The 15,482-nt window shown below is 37.7% G+C and overlaps 1 protein-coding gene across 4 annotated transcripts in view; it reads right to left on the bottom strand.

Moving 5' to 3' along the window:
* Positions 1-15,019, bottom strand: part of acvr2aa (activin A receptor type 2Aa) — a 45,228-nt gene extending 30,209 nt beyond the window's left edge. For all 4 annotated transcript variants that reach the window (XM_042731179.1, XM_019074172.2, XM_042731180.1 and 1 more), the window contains exon 1: positions 13,886-15,019. In XM_042731179.1, coding sequence (XP_042587113.1) covers positions 13,886-13,940 — 55 coding nt within the window. In that variant the 5' untranslated portion in view covers positions 13,941-15,019. The remainder of the gene's footprint in view (positions 1-13,885) is intronic.
* Positions 15,020-15,482: the final 463 nt, after the last annotated feature.

Raw genomic sequence — 15,482 nt, 5'->3', positions numbered from 1 at the left:
ACTTCTTTTAAGAAAAACAATTAAGTGTATGCACTCCATGACCACATATACGGCATCTTCAGTCCAAAAATTTCATTGCACGTCAGTGTTTTTATTACCACAATGACAGCAGAAATGGCTCATTAACACCTAATGCACGTGTGTATGCATGTGCGCATAGCACAAACTAGTGCTTCCAACATCACTATTTAGGAGTGTCACAGTGAAATAAACAAACTAAATATTACATAAAATAAAACACACACTGTCAAAAAGCTTACTTTTTGGAATAAATTAACATTTATTTATGATGGATGCATTACATTGACCATAAGAGACAGTAAACATATTTATAATGTTACAAAAGGTTATTTAAAAAAAAATACTGATAGTTTATGTAGTTTATGCAACTAAAATTTTGCTAATAATGAGAAATGAGCACAGAATCAGCATATTAGAATGATTTCTAAAGTGTCATGCAACAATGGTAGTGTATGTATGTAAATACATGGGAAATGAATGGTGTGGTTCTTTTACATGAATTAGACTAAACTGAATCTTGGACAATCAAAGACAACTCACTTCTTTTACTGGAAAAGCTTGGATGACAGATTTGCTGACAGAACTGAATTTAATTTTCCTATTACTACAACTGAAAGTAGATTTATTTGTCCGATTCGAAAAGATATGTTATTGAACGGTTACAGTTATGTGTAATTTTTACATTTGACAAAATGTAAATCAGCCTATATTAAATGGCCATGCATATGACAATGTATAATTAAACATATCTGCAACAAGTTTTATTTTATTCACTGGCAATTTAATAAAATGAAACAACAATAATTTGTTGGAAAAAATAGGTATTGCTACTGTTTATCGCACTACAAAAACAAAATCCTCAAGGAATATTATTTTGGTTGGAATTAATTTGCTAATTGCCCTTAGTGGGGATAAATCCTCAGGATTTGTTCCAGAGACACAAGTCACTGTTATTGGGATTAGAAGGAAATATGCTAGAATTACTGTCACATCAAGGTAGAAAAGAACGGTGGTGCACAGGATGCACATCAATGATCACCAGAGGAAGAATTACATTTACTTATTTTAAATAACAAATGGAGCACCCCAAATTGCTCCAATGCCTCCAGCATCTGTTAGGAAACATCTAGAATAAATTAAAAACTAATTACAAGTGGCAAACATAAGGGAATTACTCACCTGCCCTCTACACTAACAAGGAGATGGCTCAATAAATCTTTGACCCATATTCTACAACTGCTCTTCCTGACAACAGCTCTTGCCCCTCCGCTGAGCTGCTCTCGGTTTTTAATATGAGACACAGGAATACACAGGCTCCTCTGAGTCAGCAGGGTTATACGAGGTAAAACAACAGGGTAAATATATCGAGCTGGTAGAAGAGGCAGCTTAAAAACACTCTGAACACAGCCCATGAATGACAGCCAACACAGTGAGTGAACAGACCATACGCCGTAATGTTAATGGATCACTTATGGTGGTTTCCTACACAAAACGAACTTGATGACCAACACTTTGCCTCCACATTAGAAACAAAGGTTTTTTGAAAGGTTTAGAAGTGGGCTGCTGATGGCATATTTAAAGTTCACCATGCTTGCATTTTCCATCTCTGACACATTTAAACTCTTAGCATAGATAGAAAGAGAGATTACAGATTACACATAACTGCATTATTGTACATTTGGATTCAGGTACATTTGTAATGTATATACAATAGGGAAGTAATATCTGTGACCAATAACGAACATGCTTCTATATTGCATCCGTTCCCACCCTGTGGTGAAAATCAAGTTTTGAATGTTCTTTACTTCTCTATCTGGTGTTTTTAATAGGCATAAAGACAAACCATGATCAAAATCATCAGTCAACTTGTTAAAGGGGTCATATGATGCGATATCAATTTTTCCTTTCTCTTCTGAGTTTTACAAGCTCTTGGTGTATAAAGAAGATCTGTAATGTTGCAAAGACTAAAGTCTCAAATCCAAAGAGATATTCTTTATAAAAGTTAAGAGTCAACCATGCCCTCCTAAACCGGCTCATTCTAAAACGCCCCAATATGTCTACGTCACGATGTTGGAAGATTTGCATAACACCGCCCAATGCGTCTGTGGCACAACGGCTGTTTCTATAAAGTGGGGCAGTTCCAAATTTGCAAGGACAGTCTGGCGCTTCTGACTCACAGCCTCTAAGTAAGTTTTTTATAAATAAAGAATTTGCCAATGACGATTCAAACGCAAGTTTTGAGCAGTGTAGAGTAGCACTTGTTGTTTGTTGTTTTTCCGATCACAAATGCAAACATGGTTTTATGTTTACACAGCGCGATACGCATTATATGTATCTGTATACATTATACATATGTATACTGTGACGAGTCAGCTGCCTCCTCCCTGATAATCACCGGCACCCCGTCCTAAATCGCCGCCCTTCACCAGGCTCCCGATAGGAGTGGGTGTGTGAGAGAGGAGGGGCGCTGGACGAGTCAGGGCTGGCGGCGTGTGATGGGGCACACCTGAAGGAAATGGAGCCTCATCACCACCGCTGTTTAAAAGCCCAACGCGCCTCTCCTCGGGAGACCGGTCTCTTTCCCCGTGCATGCACACTGGTGTCCTCGTGGGTCCAGGAAGGGTGCGTTGAGGGACTCCCGCGCCACCACCAGAGACGTGAGCTGCCGGACCCGCGGTCCGGTCGAGAACCGCACCCGTCTACACGGCCGTCGGGCCAGGATGCCGGGCCGTCCTTCCCCTACAAGCGCCGCGGCCAGCGAGGAGGATGAAGCCGCTAGAAGAAGCCGCCGCCCCTCGCGCCCCGGACCGAAGAGGGGAGCGCGTGCGGCCGCCGGACTCCGCCCCTTACCTGGACCCTTCCTCCATGAACACTGCCAGACCCCCACGAGCCCCGCAGCACGACGAGGACACCAGATTCCCTGTTGTTTTGGACACTCTTCCCCTTTTGGACACTTTATTCCCCCTTTGTTTGGTTTTTCTGTTAAATAAAAACCTCTCCGAGGCCTGACGCCACGCCCACTGTGTCTGTCGTTGGCTCGTCCCGTCACAATACATTATATGGAAAATAATGTTTTTTTTTTAACCTTAAACTGCATAAACACATTGCATTACACCAAACACACAAAATAATTCTTTTTAGCAATGTCGTATGACCCCTTTAAGCATTTTCTCCTTAAAACTGCAGTGCACCAAAGACAGTTTCAATAATGTGGTTTGAAAAAGCCCCGTTTTCTACCGTCACAAACATATGCCAGTTCTGTCAATTTCCTGGAATATGGTTTGTGTAACGTTAGAAACACATTATTAGCTGTTTGATAACACAATCAAGCCAAAGCATAATGTTATCAATTACCGTTTCAGATTTAAGAGTGATCCAAAGAGCATCTTGTGCTTTAATGAAAAAACCACATCTGACCAACTGTACGAAGTTTCACAAGATCAATGTCACAAACTTGATTATTTGCTTAGTGACCTCGAAGTGCAGAATGCAAAATATTTCTTCATTTAACGTCACAACGCTTCAGTTTTTAAACTTCTTGTGCTGTAACAAATGACAATACACCCAATTTACTATTAGACAATGCTTAATGTTTAATTGATTCGCTTTATAACTGTTTGTTATTCCTCTTACTCTAGTCATACACTTCAGAAATAAAGAGAACTTCTGTATTTTTTTTTTCTTTTAATAGAGGAACTTTTGCCCCTCAAAATAACCTAATGCATTCAAATTTATATTCCTAACAGTCTTTTTCCATGAAGCATTAGAATGACTTATGAATTATTTAAAATACTCTATTAAAAGCACACTGCAACAAATAGCTTAAACTGTGTGTCTTAGATCATAAAAGTTCTATTTGTTTTTCTAAATGTGATCTACAGGGCTGACTGTCCACACATTTGCATGTGATCAGGCTAGGGCTGCAACAACTAATCGAAAAAAATCGATTATTATCAATAATGAAAATCATCGACAACGATTCTCATTATCAATTAGCCGGTTGCGTCAAATTACAGCACTGAATTATGCATTTTTTATGGACAAAATGCATCTAAAAAATAGTGGAGGAAACAGAATGAGATGCTGCAGGAGAAGAACGTGACAAAAGCTGCTCAAAACATGAGATTCTTTATTTTAAAGGGGGTTACGATGCGGTTTCATGCATTCAGAGTGGGTTACACTGTTAAAGAGTTGGATTATCATGCTAAGCATGAACAAAGTTTCAAAAAACAATTTGGACGTATGACTGAGTATTTCTGTGCCAAAAATCTTACTTCCGGGTTCGTACAAGTTTCCAAGAGTTTTTTTCGATCGCCCACACCCATCAACGGGCTTCATCCGGCGGCAGCACTGCACTGGACTCACTCGGGAAGACTTTCCAAAGAAGTGTGTTTTTGGTTGTAAGGGGAAGATTACTTTGTTCAGCTTCCTAAATAACCCAGCGTTATGTTAACAGTGGATGCAGTTTGCTTTTCCGGGACAGCAACAGAGTCACAAGTGTGTATGTTGACGAACGTTTTATAAACGGTCCAGTTCGCTGGATTTGATCATCATTTGATACTGAAAGATGGAGCGGTCCCAGCGATAAAAGATCCCAGTCATGATTCAGAACTGCAGACTGTAATTGAAACGGCATCAAATGTCTGTTTTGTTGGCATTCTGCGATCAAGTGCTCGTCACTCTTTAGCTCCGGCCATGGTGCGCCTCCAGGAGCTTGGCTTTTTCTGGAGAGAATCATAAAGCTGTATCTTTCTTTTATAAATATGATAAAACTAAAGACTTTTTGGAGATATGAAGGATGGAGTGCTACTCTATAGGTACTCAATATTAACATGAGATTGGGTGAAACTGTGTGTGTTATGCCCCCTTTAAGCTCTAAGCTAATGCATTAGCGTAATGTCTTGCACTGTCAGGCAGTTTGACAGATGCGTGTGCATCCTCAGCGCAAAAACTTTCAGTTTATGGTCATATCTTTATCTGTAAATGGAACAAATTCACACAAGCATTTCCATTTTTGCATAAAGGCCCGCCCCGACAGTTTGTGTTCAGTTAAAATTTTTACTGAATGAGCGCTGGCACGGCGGACAGGCGGAAGATGGACAGAGGGAGACAATTAATACTAGTGGTCAACTGATATATCGCCAACGCCAATATTTGGCATTTGCTTGGCCGATGTGTTCGAGGCAGTACTTTTATTTTGACGGTGCTGAGAGTGGCAGCGCCTGAGCACACAGTCCTCACATTCCCCCTCTTGTATACTGTCGTTGTTTCTGTCTGAAAGTCTGTCTAATAATCCAATAGAATTGTTAAACAAAGGAATTAATGTATACAGAAAGTATTATATATTATGATTGCTTATATATTATTAGTAATAGAAAGGTAAACATTATATTACTTTCTCGTTTGCCATCAGCATTAAGCAAATACACATTTATAGAATTTAAACAAACCTTTGAATGACTAATGAACATTTAATTTCACAAACTTAGTCGAATCCAGCTGTGAGATTTTGTGAAGTGTGCATGTGTATCCAGTAGGGGTGTGACGAGACACTTATCCCACGAGACGAGACAAGACACGAGACTGGTTTCACTAGAACGAGACGAGACAAGATTTTTAGACATTTTTAAAGAAATCCTCGATGAAAAATACTGGGAAAAACAGTCTTTTATTCAACTGAAAAACTGTAGGTGCATTTTGAAATCAACTAGGAGTACACGATAAATATCGTCCAATAATTAATGCGCATCTTGTCCGTAAAGCCGGTTCTCTAATCAGCAGTAAATTCCATCAGGTGCGGGATTTCACATAGAGCAGCTGTTACTACACAGAGCCGTTGTTAACTGACAAGCTGCGCAAATCCACGTTCATTATCAGCGTTCATTGTCAGTTAACAACAGAAGAATAATGGTACATTTAATAAGAGTACAATATATACCTTTACTATATAAAAAAGTTGATTTTGCAAGTTATTGTCGTCAATTAAATAAATATTGTAAGCTTCCCAACTCAAGCTTAGTGCTATACTATATATTAATGCAAAACAATAGTAATGTTTTTCATTTCATATATATTTAAATAATAATGCACTTTTAATATCAAAGCATTTGTCAGTAATACATTTAAAATGGGAAAATATGTGAACGATTGCATTGCGGGCTGATTTAAGGTGTGCCCCTAAATTTTCTGCTTGTGCTCATAAAAAAAAAAAAAAAAAAAAAAAAACAGTCAGGGGCTACAGTGCTCCTAGTTAAAATAGTTAAAATAGTAAGTCTGGAGCCCTGCTTCAGTATGCAGACGTCAGTGTTTAACTACCATACCTGCATACATCATAAGACACATAGTGACTAGATGAACTCACATAGTGCACTGGCCACCAATGAGCCTCATTACATTTGGAGTTAAAAAGCGTGTTGAGTAATCAGCTAGTTATTCAATTGATATTCTATTGGTTTAAAGCACATAAAATTGTCCATGTAAACACACCCAAGAACCTTTATGTGGTTTGGGACAATTTAACTGCAATCAGACAGCGATCCAATTACTTGATATGCACTTTAACGGCAAGAGCAAACAAGACCCAAGCAATGGAGGAGGGTGGCATGAGGCGCTCTATTTCAGGCCACCCTCAAAACTGGCATCAATAAAGTAGAAATGTCAATGTGCCAATTCATGAATGGTCAGCATAAAAAGAAACTGCATGGACAATTTTGTAGATCAGGATGGTTTAATTGATATAGAGCACTAGAGATTTCATAGTCTTTAATATTTTGCTTTGCAATCTCTGGAAATCTGGATTTCAATCATCTACTAATGTGAAGTCGCAAATCTGATTCCATACATTTTATGTTTGCTATTCTGACCACATTCAAATAATCATTTGTCTGAGATATTCCAAAACAGTTGCACTGCCACTCGAATCAGAGTATTACAGAGTCTGTGTCCACTGCACATTGTAAGCCAGTTTTCAACAGTTCAAAGGACTAAACTTTATATATAATATGAATAAAATATATCAATACATATGCAATGTTGCATATAAATGCTGAACCTCAGTTATAAACACTCTATAATAACTCCAACAAAACATCTTTTAAAGATTTTTTCACTGCATAATTGAGCATCTTAGGCTATGCTCCAACTGAGAAGCTCAGACAAAAGCCCTCTCAAGCAGTGTGAGACCTTGCACTTTACCATTACGAACACAATTCCTGGCATTCAAGACAGTTCTTTCGGATATGGATATTGTTAGAATGAAGCAACTATTTTAAAGGTGACATATCATGAAAATCTGACTTTTCCAGGTTTTAAGTGGTATAATCAGGTCCCCGGTGCATCTAGACCAACCAAGGAAACGTGAAAAAGATTAACCCAGTTACTTTGTTTTGGTAAGCCTTTTTCTGCAAGCGTCTGAAAAAACGAGCACGTCTGATTTTGCTTCCCTAGTGACGTTGCAAAGGGATCTGATTATAATATTACCGCCCCTTAATCTGCACGATTCCACCCATGGCGTCGTCATTTGATTTCACAAGCGACAACGGTGTACCAGCTCTAATGCCATGGCAAAAGTTTGAGCAAAACTTTGGCTGCACAGATGAGCACAGAACAGTGTTTAGAATCCCAGCCTCAGAGGAGACAACAGAGCAGTGGATTTAATGATTTATTTATTGTATATTGCTGCTGCCACACAAATTTAAAATAAACATGCGATTTATTTCCAAGATGTTTACCTTCACTGACATAACTGACTGTTTTTGTAACTTGTGTGTTTTAAATGTAAACTTGAGTGAATGAGAACTTAGTTTAGTACTCACATGCTGTGACAGCCGCTTTCTGTCCGTGTGCTTCAGATGTGTGCACTCAGAAAACACTATATGAGAAAACTAAAATCATATAAAACAAAAGACCACAACTACATAAACATAAACATCACAACCAAAACAAAAACATATTTTTTATCATTAGCAGGCACGAACTGTAATGTTGCAGCTGCATTCTGGAAAAGGGGGCGGGGAGCAGCAGCTCATTTGCATTTAAAGAGACAGGGCCGAAAAAACAGCATGTTTCTGCTTCCACTCAAAATAGGCATTTTCAAGTTGATATAATAAAAGATCTGTGGGGCATTTTGAGCTGAAACATCACAGACACATTTTGAGGACACCTGAGACTTACATTACATATTGTAAAAAGGGGCATAATATGTCTCCTTTAAGAATTCTTACATATTCTTGCCAATTGTTAAGCCAGTCTTTTACTGAAAAACACTGTTTTATAAATATTTGCAATGATTTCTTCTGCATTGTAATACAGCAAAAAAGTAACTACTAAAGTTAGTCCCTGGATATACAGTAAAAAGATGAATTCAGAAAAAGGAATGTACACATTTAATCGTTTAGAAAAAAAATATGAATCATGAATATCATGAATGATAGTTAAACAAAACAAAGTTAAAATTATTTTACATAAAAAACTTGAAAAAAACAGTAATGAGGTCTATAGAGATCCTTTTATGGTTTCCTTGTCACATAACATCACAATTTTCGCAAAACAAACTTCTGTATTCTGTAAACTAGGATACACTATTTAGGTCCTCTGCATGTGCTAAGTTGAATAAGGCACTATTTCACTAATGATGCATTCAGGAACTACACAGTAGAAATCATTGTTAGGATTATCCCTCTGCTGTTAATTTATTTTAAATTTTTCTTCTTTTCACTAATGTCCAGATAGTTGAATAAAGACACAATAAAAAGCATTAATTAGGTTAGCTAAAACTATATAGCTTTCACAGTTGGTTCATCTGGTGTTACCACCTTCTCTGACAACCGGATGAGTGAAGAGCAGTTTTTGAGTTTGGTCACATGATGTTTAACAAACCCTATGGCTTATGAATTTGATTTGACAGCCAAACTTTCAAATATTAATATTTTTTAAGCTATAAGTCTACTGTCTGTATGAATTATATTTTTGTGCAAATAAATCTGGACACACCACTGACTCGCCAATGTATACAATTTATAAGTCAATCAGCTGTCAATCATGTTTAACACACTTTTTGCTGCAAATCCTTTTAATCTGCTTTGATTTCCCTCCGCCCCCCTAAACCAAACACCACCACAGGACTATCTGAAAGCTCTGGTGCGCATGATCACAGATCTATGTTGCATGAAATGAACGATCACATTCAAGAAAACAAGCTGGATCAGCCTTTGTTCCTGTGTCTAGCTGTCAGTAGGCAACTTGACTTTGTGTCACACTCCGAGTTGTTTGCAAACACATTGAAATTCATGTACAGACGCGAAATAAAACAACATTTTGGAAGACACTTGGAAATCTTGTTCAGGGGTTGACAACGCATCCAGGGATGACAGGTTTAATCTGCCATTCTTTGAAAAATCATTCATATACAGAATATTTAGGCCAAGCAGCTCTTAGAGCTAGAAGCCTTAAATACATCTACAGTTAAAGTGAGAAACAGATACATTTACTCGATCACGATTTAACCACGTCTGTCACAAAGAAACAGGAAAACTATGGCACAGGTCAAAGCAGACTGTTAGAGGACAAAGGCAGCACATTTTATTTCAAATAGCCCTTCCGTCAGCAGTGGCCAACCATGGTTGTAAATTATTCACAGAGGCATCTGCATCTTGGGCAACAGTGGCTGCAACCTGCCTATGTCATGGAAGTCCAGTTGGCAAGGATCAAAATACACTGCGAAGCAACTCAAGGTCAAGCTATCAATCACACATTAGTGCTTTAGGCAAAATAAAAAATATGGCAAGAATCAAATTATAATGTGTTTGTATCATCAGGATCACAGAGATCAATACAAAATAACTTTAATTGAAAGACTTTCCATTTTTGAGCCTCTCCTCCTGTGTATGGAAAGCCATTCCTCTTTAGTCCATCTAGCCTGCTGTTTAAATATTAGTGATGTGACTTTACTTAACGGGGTGAATGAGTATTGTTTTATAACAGTGTGACAAACTGAGCTCATGGGTTTATACCAACATTTGATACTGGGCCGAAAACTCCCATCCAATTGGCATTAAAGAAACATGGTGGAGCCGAGAACACTGATTACATCTGGGTAAAGATTCTTTACTGAGATAAACCAACTAAACTAAGAAAGACTAAAGTCAAGTACAGCAAGCCAGAAGTTCTGACACCACTTATTTATGCTGTCTTCCTAACGCATCAAGAATGAACGATATACGACATTCCCACATTAATCAAACACTTGATATTGTAAGAACAAAAAGGAAAACCTGATAAAAAATTATAATAATGAAAATGTTTCATTTTTGGATGCCAGTCTTTTTTTTCTTCTTTCAAACATCAAACCATAGACAATTTATTTTAAACTAAAGCTTCTCTTTTGTTGACAACAACTTTCATTACAACATTGGAGAAGGTGGTTGGCACATGCTGCCTCTTCTCATGCATGCTATAAGTGAGCCAAACTCACAGCACTTACAGAATTCATGGGGAGCAGCATTTACTGTGAACCAAGCCTCTCAGAGCCACTGAAAACACTGGATTAAGAGCTGCTCATGTAAATAAAACAGTGCCATGCTTCACTCTAAAACACACTGTTCATCAGACTATATATTTTAATAATTAAATCACAGCCTTTCATAAATCACACCAACTGGCAAGTATCACTGTCTTAAGAAAATATGGAAAATCCCTGGTACACTTCACATACAAGTCAACATGAAAACATGCTCATTTAAAATTACAATAGGTGTTACAATCTGTTCCTGATCATCAGTTCTGCGCAATATCCCTCAGGATTTCCAGGCATACAGATAACAGATCATAAACAATAAAAGCACTACAGCACACACAATACACAGATCTAATCAGCTGCAGCATATGAATAAATAGTGAACTGACCTTAGGCTAACTATTCAACCTGAAAACGTAATACACTTCAGGCTATGAACTTATTTTGTTGATCCAAATGAATCCATATAGTAGGGGCTGAATGACTTCAGATTTTTAAAAATCAACATTTATGTGATGAAAATTGAGTCGACATTGACTAGATGATGTCATTAATGATCAAATAAGCCTGAACCTGGAGCTGACACTCGAACACCTTGTGCACTTCCCTATTCTGTAAAACAGGTCACGTCGCTTTCAGTTCAGGTCTTTTGGATGTGCTTCGTTAAATATGGAGCTGTTTTACTCAAAATGCCTTCAATAGAGATATCACAGATGAGCATAATCAATCACCTATGCAGACTGAGATCTGAAAGTTTTTTTTTTATTATTATTGTTTTTATTTTTCTTACTAACATCCAGATATTTAAACTGAATATAGATATCACCATCACTTCATAAAAACGGATGTGATAAGCTGTTTATTCCAAATGCACATTTATCGATTTCCCCACCAGCAACCCTGTTGCGGCTGTACAAAAGATGATTTCTAGAGTAAATATATATTATCACAAAATGTCCTGTTTTGGGGATTTGTTTCAGAAAGTTGTGTTGCTGTACAATGACCCAGCTAAGCTTTCTGGCTTTTATACAAGTGAAATAAATGTTCCCACAACAGCTGTGCTGATAAATTACAGTGAATAAGACACTGGAAAAGGAACCACCATTACTTCCATACTGCACTCCAGTCATGATGTAGTCTAAAACACTAACACAATCACAAATGCACAAAACACTGTGCATAAATGTGTCATTTTAATACAAACTGCCAAAATGATAATGCGTTCTGTGAGGAACACAAACTGATTTTTGCTTGCTTTAAATGCTAATCTTGCAAGACACTCAGTTCCACCAAAGCTCTTATGAAAACAGCTGACCATGGCATGTACTTTTAATAGCTGGTAAATGTTTACATCAAAAACAGTAACAGCAAACAAAGCCACTGAACAAAGTTCGTAAGTTCAACTAAGATGTTTGCAATCAACAATCTAAGGTCAAATAAAGCACATTACTTCCAACTTCTAGTATGTCATCCATTACATCTGAGGTACTGTGTAACACTCACAAAGTGTTCACAAAATCATAATAATAACAATAATAATAGATGTATCTTGTATCTGTTGTATAGGTTTACAAATTGCTATTGGTGCTAAACTATAACTTGTCTCATGTCAAAACTACAGTGTAGATTTGTAATGCATCAATATCAGACACAAGTGTAAGCTTTTCACTCTAATGCTTTAATTAAAAAAAAAAAAATGCAGAGAGTTCAATCTAATCATTTCTAAAAGGATTAGACTAGAAATTGGAGGGGGAAAATATTAAAAATTATACATTTCATTTCACAATTCATGTTATCTTGTCAAATAGACATAAAAAATAAACTGAAGAATAACAAAATAATACAGCACCAACTAAAATAAATAAATAAATAAATAAATAAATATCTTTTTCTGTCATTCAGCATTGAAAAAGCAAAGGAATTTCCATTAAACAAATACAAAAATTCAAATTCCTCTTTATGCTTCCTATTTTTCTGTGTGCTTTGGTCAGATGTTGCCAGTTGTGATTTATTTTAAGAGTTATGACGTTTAAGGCATAATTTACATTTGACTGGGCAAGCGTTCAGACTTGATTCTCTCAGCAGTCATAAACTCATGCCTGGGCAAAACTTTTGTGATAGCTTAGATGTAGCACACAAAATCAAACTGTTTATTTATATCCGGTATATGAACAGTAGCAAACAAGGTCCAAATACAGACAAAACATCCGCTGACATCCTGAAGTATCTCTAATGGACATTCAGTTGAGTAATGCAGCAATACAACACAACTCAGTGACTACGATCTTAATCGTGGCTGAAAAAACACAACTACACACATAAAAAAAAGTGTCTTCATATCACTTTGTGCAGAGGTCTTCAATGGATTATGCTCATCCCATTAGTTTACACCAGTTCCTCTCTGAGAGAGCATGTGCAATGTGACCCAAAAGATATGGTTTCTTATGTTACCCAGATGCTGCTGAATACTCCTGCCTTAAGACTGATATAAATACCGAAGCGATGTGCTCAAATATAACATTGTATTGATTAATTGTCTCTGTAGCCAAAAGAGCACAGGGATGTGTAGGCAAGTGAGATCCAAGATAAGGGGTGTAGTGGGAACACTGAGTACAGGCACAGACTGTGCCTCTTATGCATTTTTCAATAAAAGCAAAATTCAAACCTTGATCACAAAGTCTGTTAAGAGACATCCGACGTTTGACTTGCAGCTCCTTAAATATCCCTGAACAAATATAACATTAAGGTGCATGCTCATGTGACTCCAGCATTCATATCTTATCTAATCTTCTCACATGCAAATATGACCTTTGGCCTTGCCGGCCTCATTAAATATTTTTTTTTCTTTCTTTCTTTTTAATCACTCATATAATAACATGTAACAGTCCTCATCCATGAATAATAATAACAATAATAATAATAAAAAAGAGCTACCAGTAGAGGGGGTTTACATGCAACATATAAAACATGCATGCATGAGCAGCAGCAGCCAGCAAAATGTTATTGGTTAATATTATTGGCACTAACAGTAGTTCAATGCATTACTAGTTTTCTCAACTCCACCGAACAGGTCTTTATGTTGGGGAATCGTCAGACCAGTTACTGAGGAAATAAGCTGCAAAATCCTTGCAGTAAACGCTGCTCCTGTATGGTGCATGCTCAGATTATATTCAGATGGTATTAGGTAGCTATTTTACGAGAAACCAGTGAATTCGATCTCAATGCGGTGTAACACGAGAAACAGCCTCCGGTGGAACATACATACACACAAAAAGAGACATGCCATGACACAAATGTACACTCTGTATATGCATATTGCATTTAAAGGGGTCAAAGCGTATTAACACCCACCTGAGGAGCAGGAAATGAGGAAGACTCCAAAAGCCAGTTTTGTTGCAGGTCCCATTTTTTAATCTTCTGTCTTGTCCTACAAAATCCAAAAGTCTTTGCATTCAAGTTTCTCCTCGAACTACTGGTCAGCAGTCAGTGTAACACAACCATGTCACCGAGTCAGTGATATATGGCAGTGCAAAAATCCAATGCCAGCTTGTAGTCCTCAGATTCGGCGATTTAGAAACGACATTAAAGTGTCCACTGGTGATAGTTCATTCAAAGCAGACGAGCTTTTAGAAATAAAGTGATCTGTGACTGTCTATGCAGTTTGCTTTAAAACCCATAACAATAACGAGAAAATTCCAATGCGTAAGAATACTGTATCTACACAAATGTTGCCCTGCCGCGCGCTCAGAATAAACGAGCTCGTTCAATAAACTCATTCAGTAAATGGGCCAGCTCCCAAACCCAGTGATCAGCACAACTGGACAACCTATGCATAGAACCCGCCATACAATATAGAGATAAAAAAAATGTTGTTAACGCAAAGGAACTAAAATTTCAAACAGCTCAATGCCTCCGAACCACCTGGAAAGTCACTAAATGCATGCACATTTACGGGGATAAAAATGGAATTAACATTCCTAAACGATGTTTCCACATCACGCTCACTTCGCTTTATGCTTAAATATAATATATGTAGTACAACAGATCATAGATAAAGTGAAATAAATGGGGTCACGCGCACGATTGAGCGCACGCGCGAGCTCAAGTTGACAGTGGAGGACTTCAATATGGCCAAACGCGCTATATCAACATTCCCTTCTGGTGTTAATGACTCAAACCTGCAATTCCCGACCTCATAAAGCTTCTCCAGAGCTGCTAAGGTATGTAGTTAAAACAAACCGTCGTTTTCAACTAAGACATGTCGACGGCTGAATAAAGCTTAGCACGTAACGTTACAGCCTCCGAAATAACTTCATCAGCCAATATGACGCCAGATATTAGACGGAATTAACAGATAACGTCACTGAATGTAATCCTTCAACATGTATTGTCCCGTTGTTCGCGGTCGGTTGCCTTTTTAGAGCGGTCGGAACTCAATTTATCGCGATTTCTCCTCTCCGTTGCTGTCAGTCGCCGTCTTACAACATTAAACAAGAACGACTCCATGAATTATTGTTTTTGTTTTTTCTGTCCTCCGCTGCCTTTACCCGCCCATTTCTTTACGTAAGCGCGGCACCGTGTTGATTGACAAGCGTTTTACCCAATCAGAACAACATATGTAAAGAATTGAAACCAACCATAGAGCTGGTTACACATAAACCCAGCCCTCTCTGTGAGGGGTTTGTGTGTGGCAGTAGAGAGAAGTGCGTTCGGAATTTGTGTAATTATGTTGCATTTACATACTGGGTAGACCAATTACAAAGGTGTGTGTTTTCTGTAGTAAAGGTTTTATATGTTGGTTTTACCCAGACCAACACCTGTATAGTTTTTGACCAAACTGTTTATTTATTTATTTTTTTTGCTTTTGAACATTTATGCTGTGTTATGAATTGTTTCATAGTTATTATGCAGTTTAAATTTAGCTGAAAAGCATATAATCCTATTGTTA

Source organism: Cyprinus carpio, chromosome B9, assembly GCF_018340385.1.
Source record: "Cyprinus carpio isolate SPL01 chromosome B9, ASM1834038v1, whole genome shotgun sequence".
NCBI lineage: Eukaryota > Metazoa > Chordata > Actinopteri > Cypriniformes > Cyprinidae > Cyprinus > Cyprinus carpio.
This window is presented reverse-complemented; position numbering and strand designations above follow the sequence as displayed.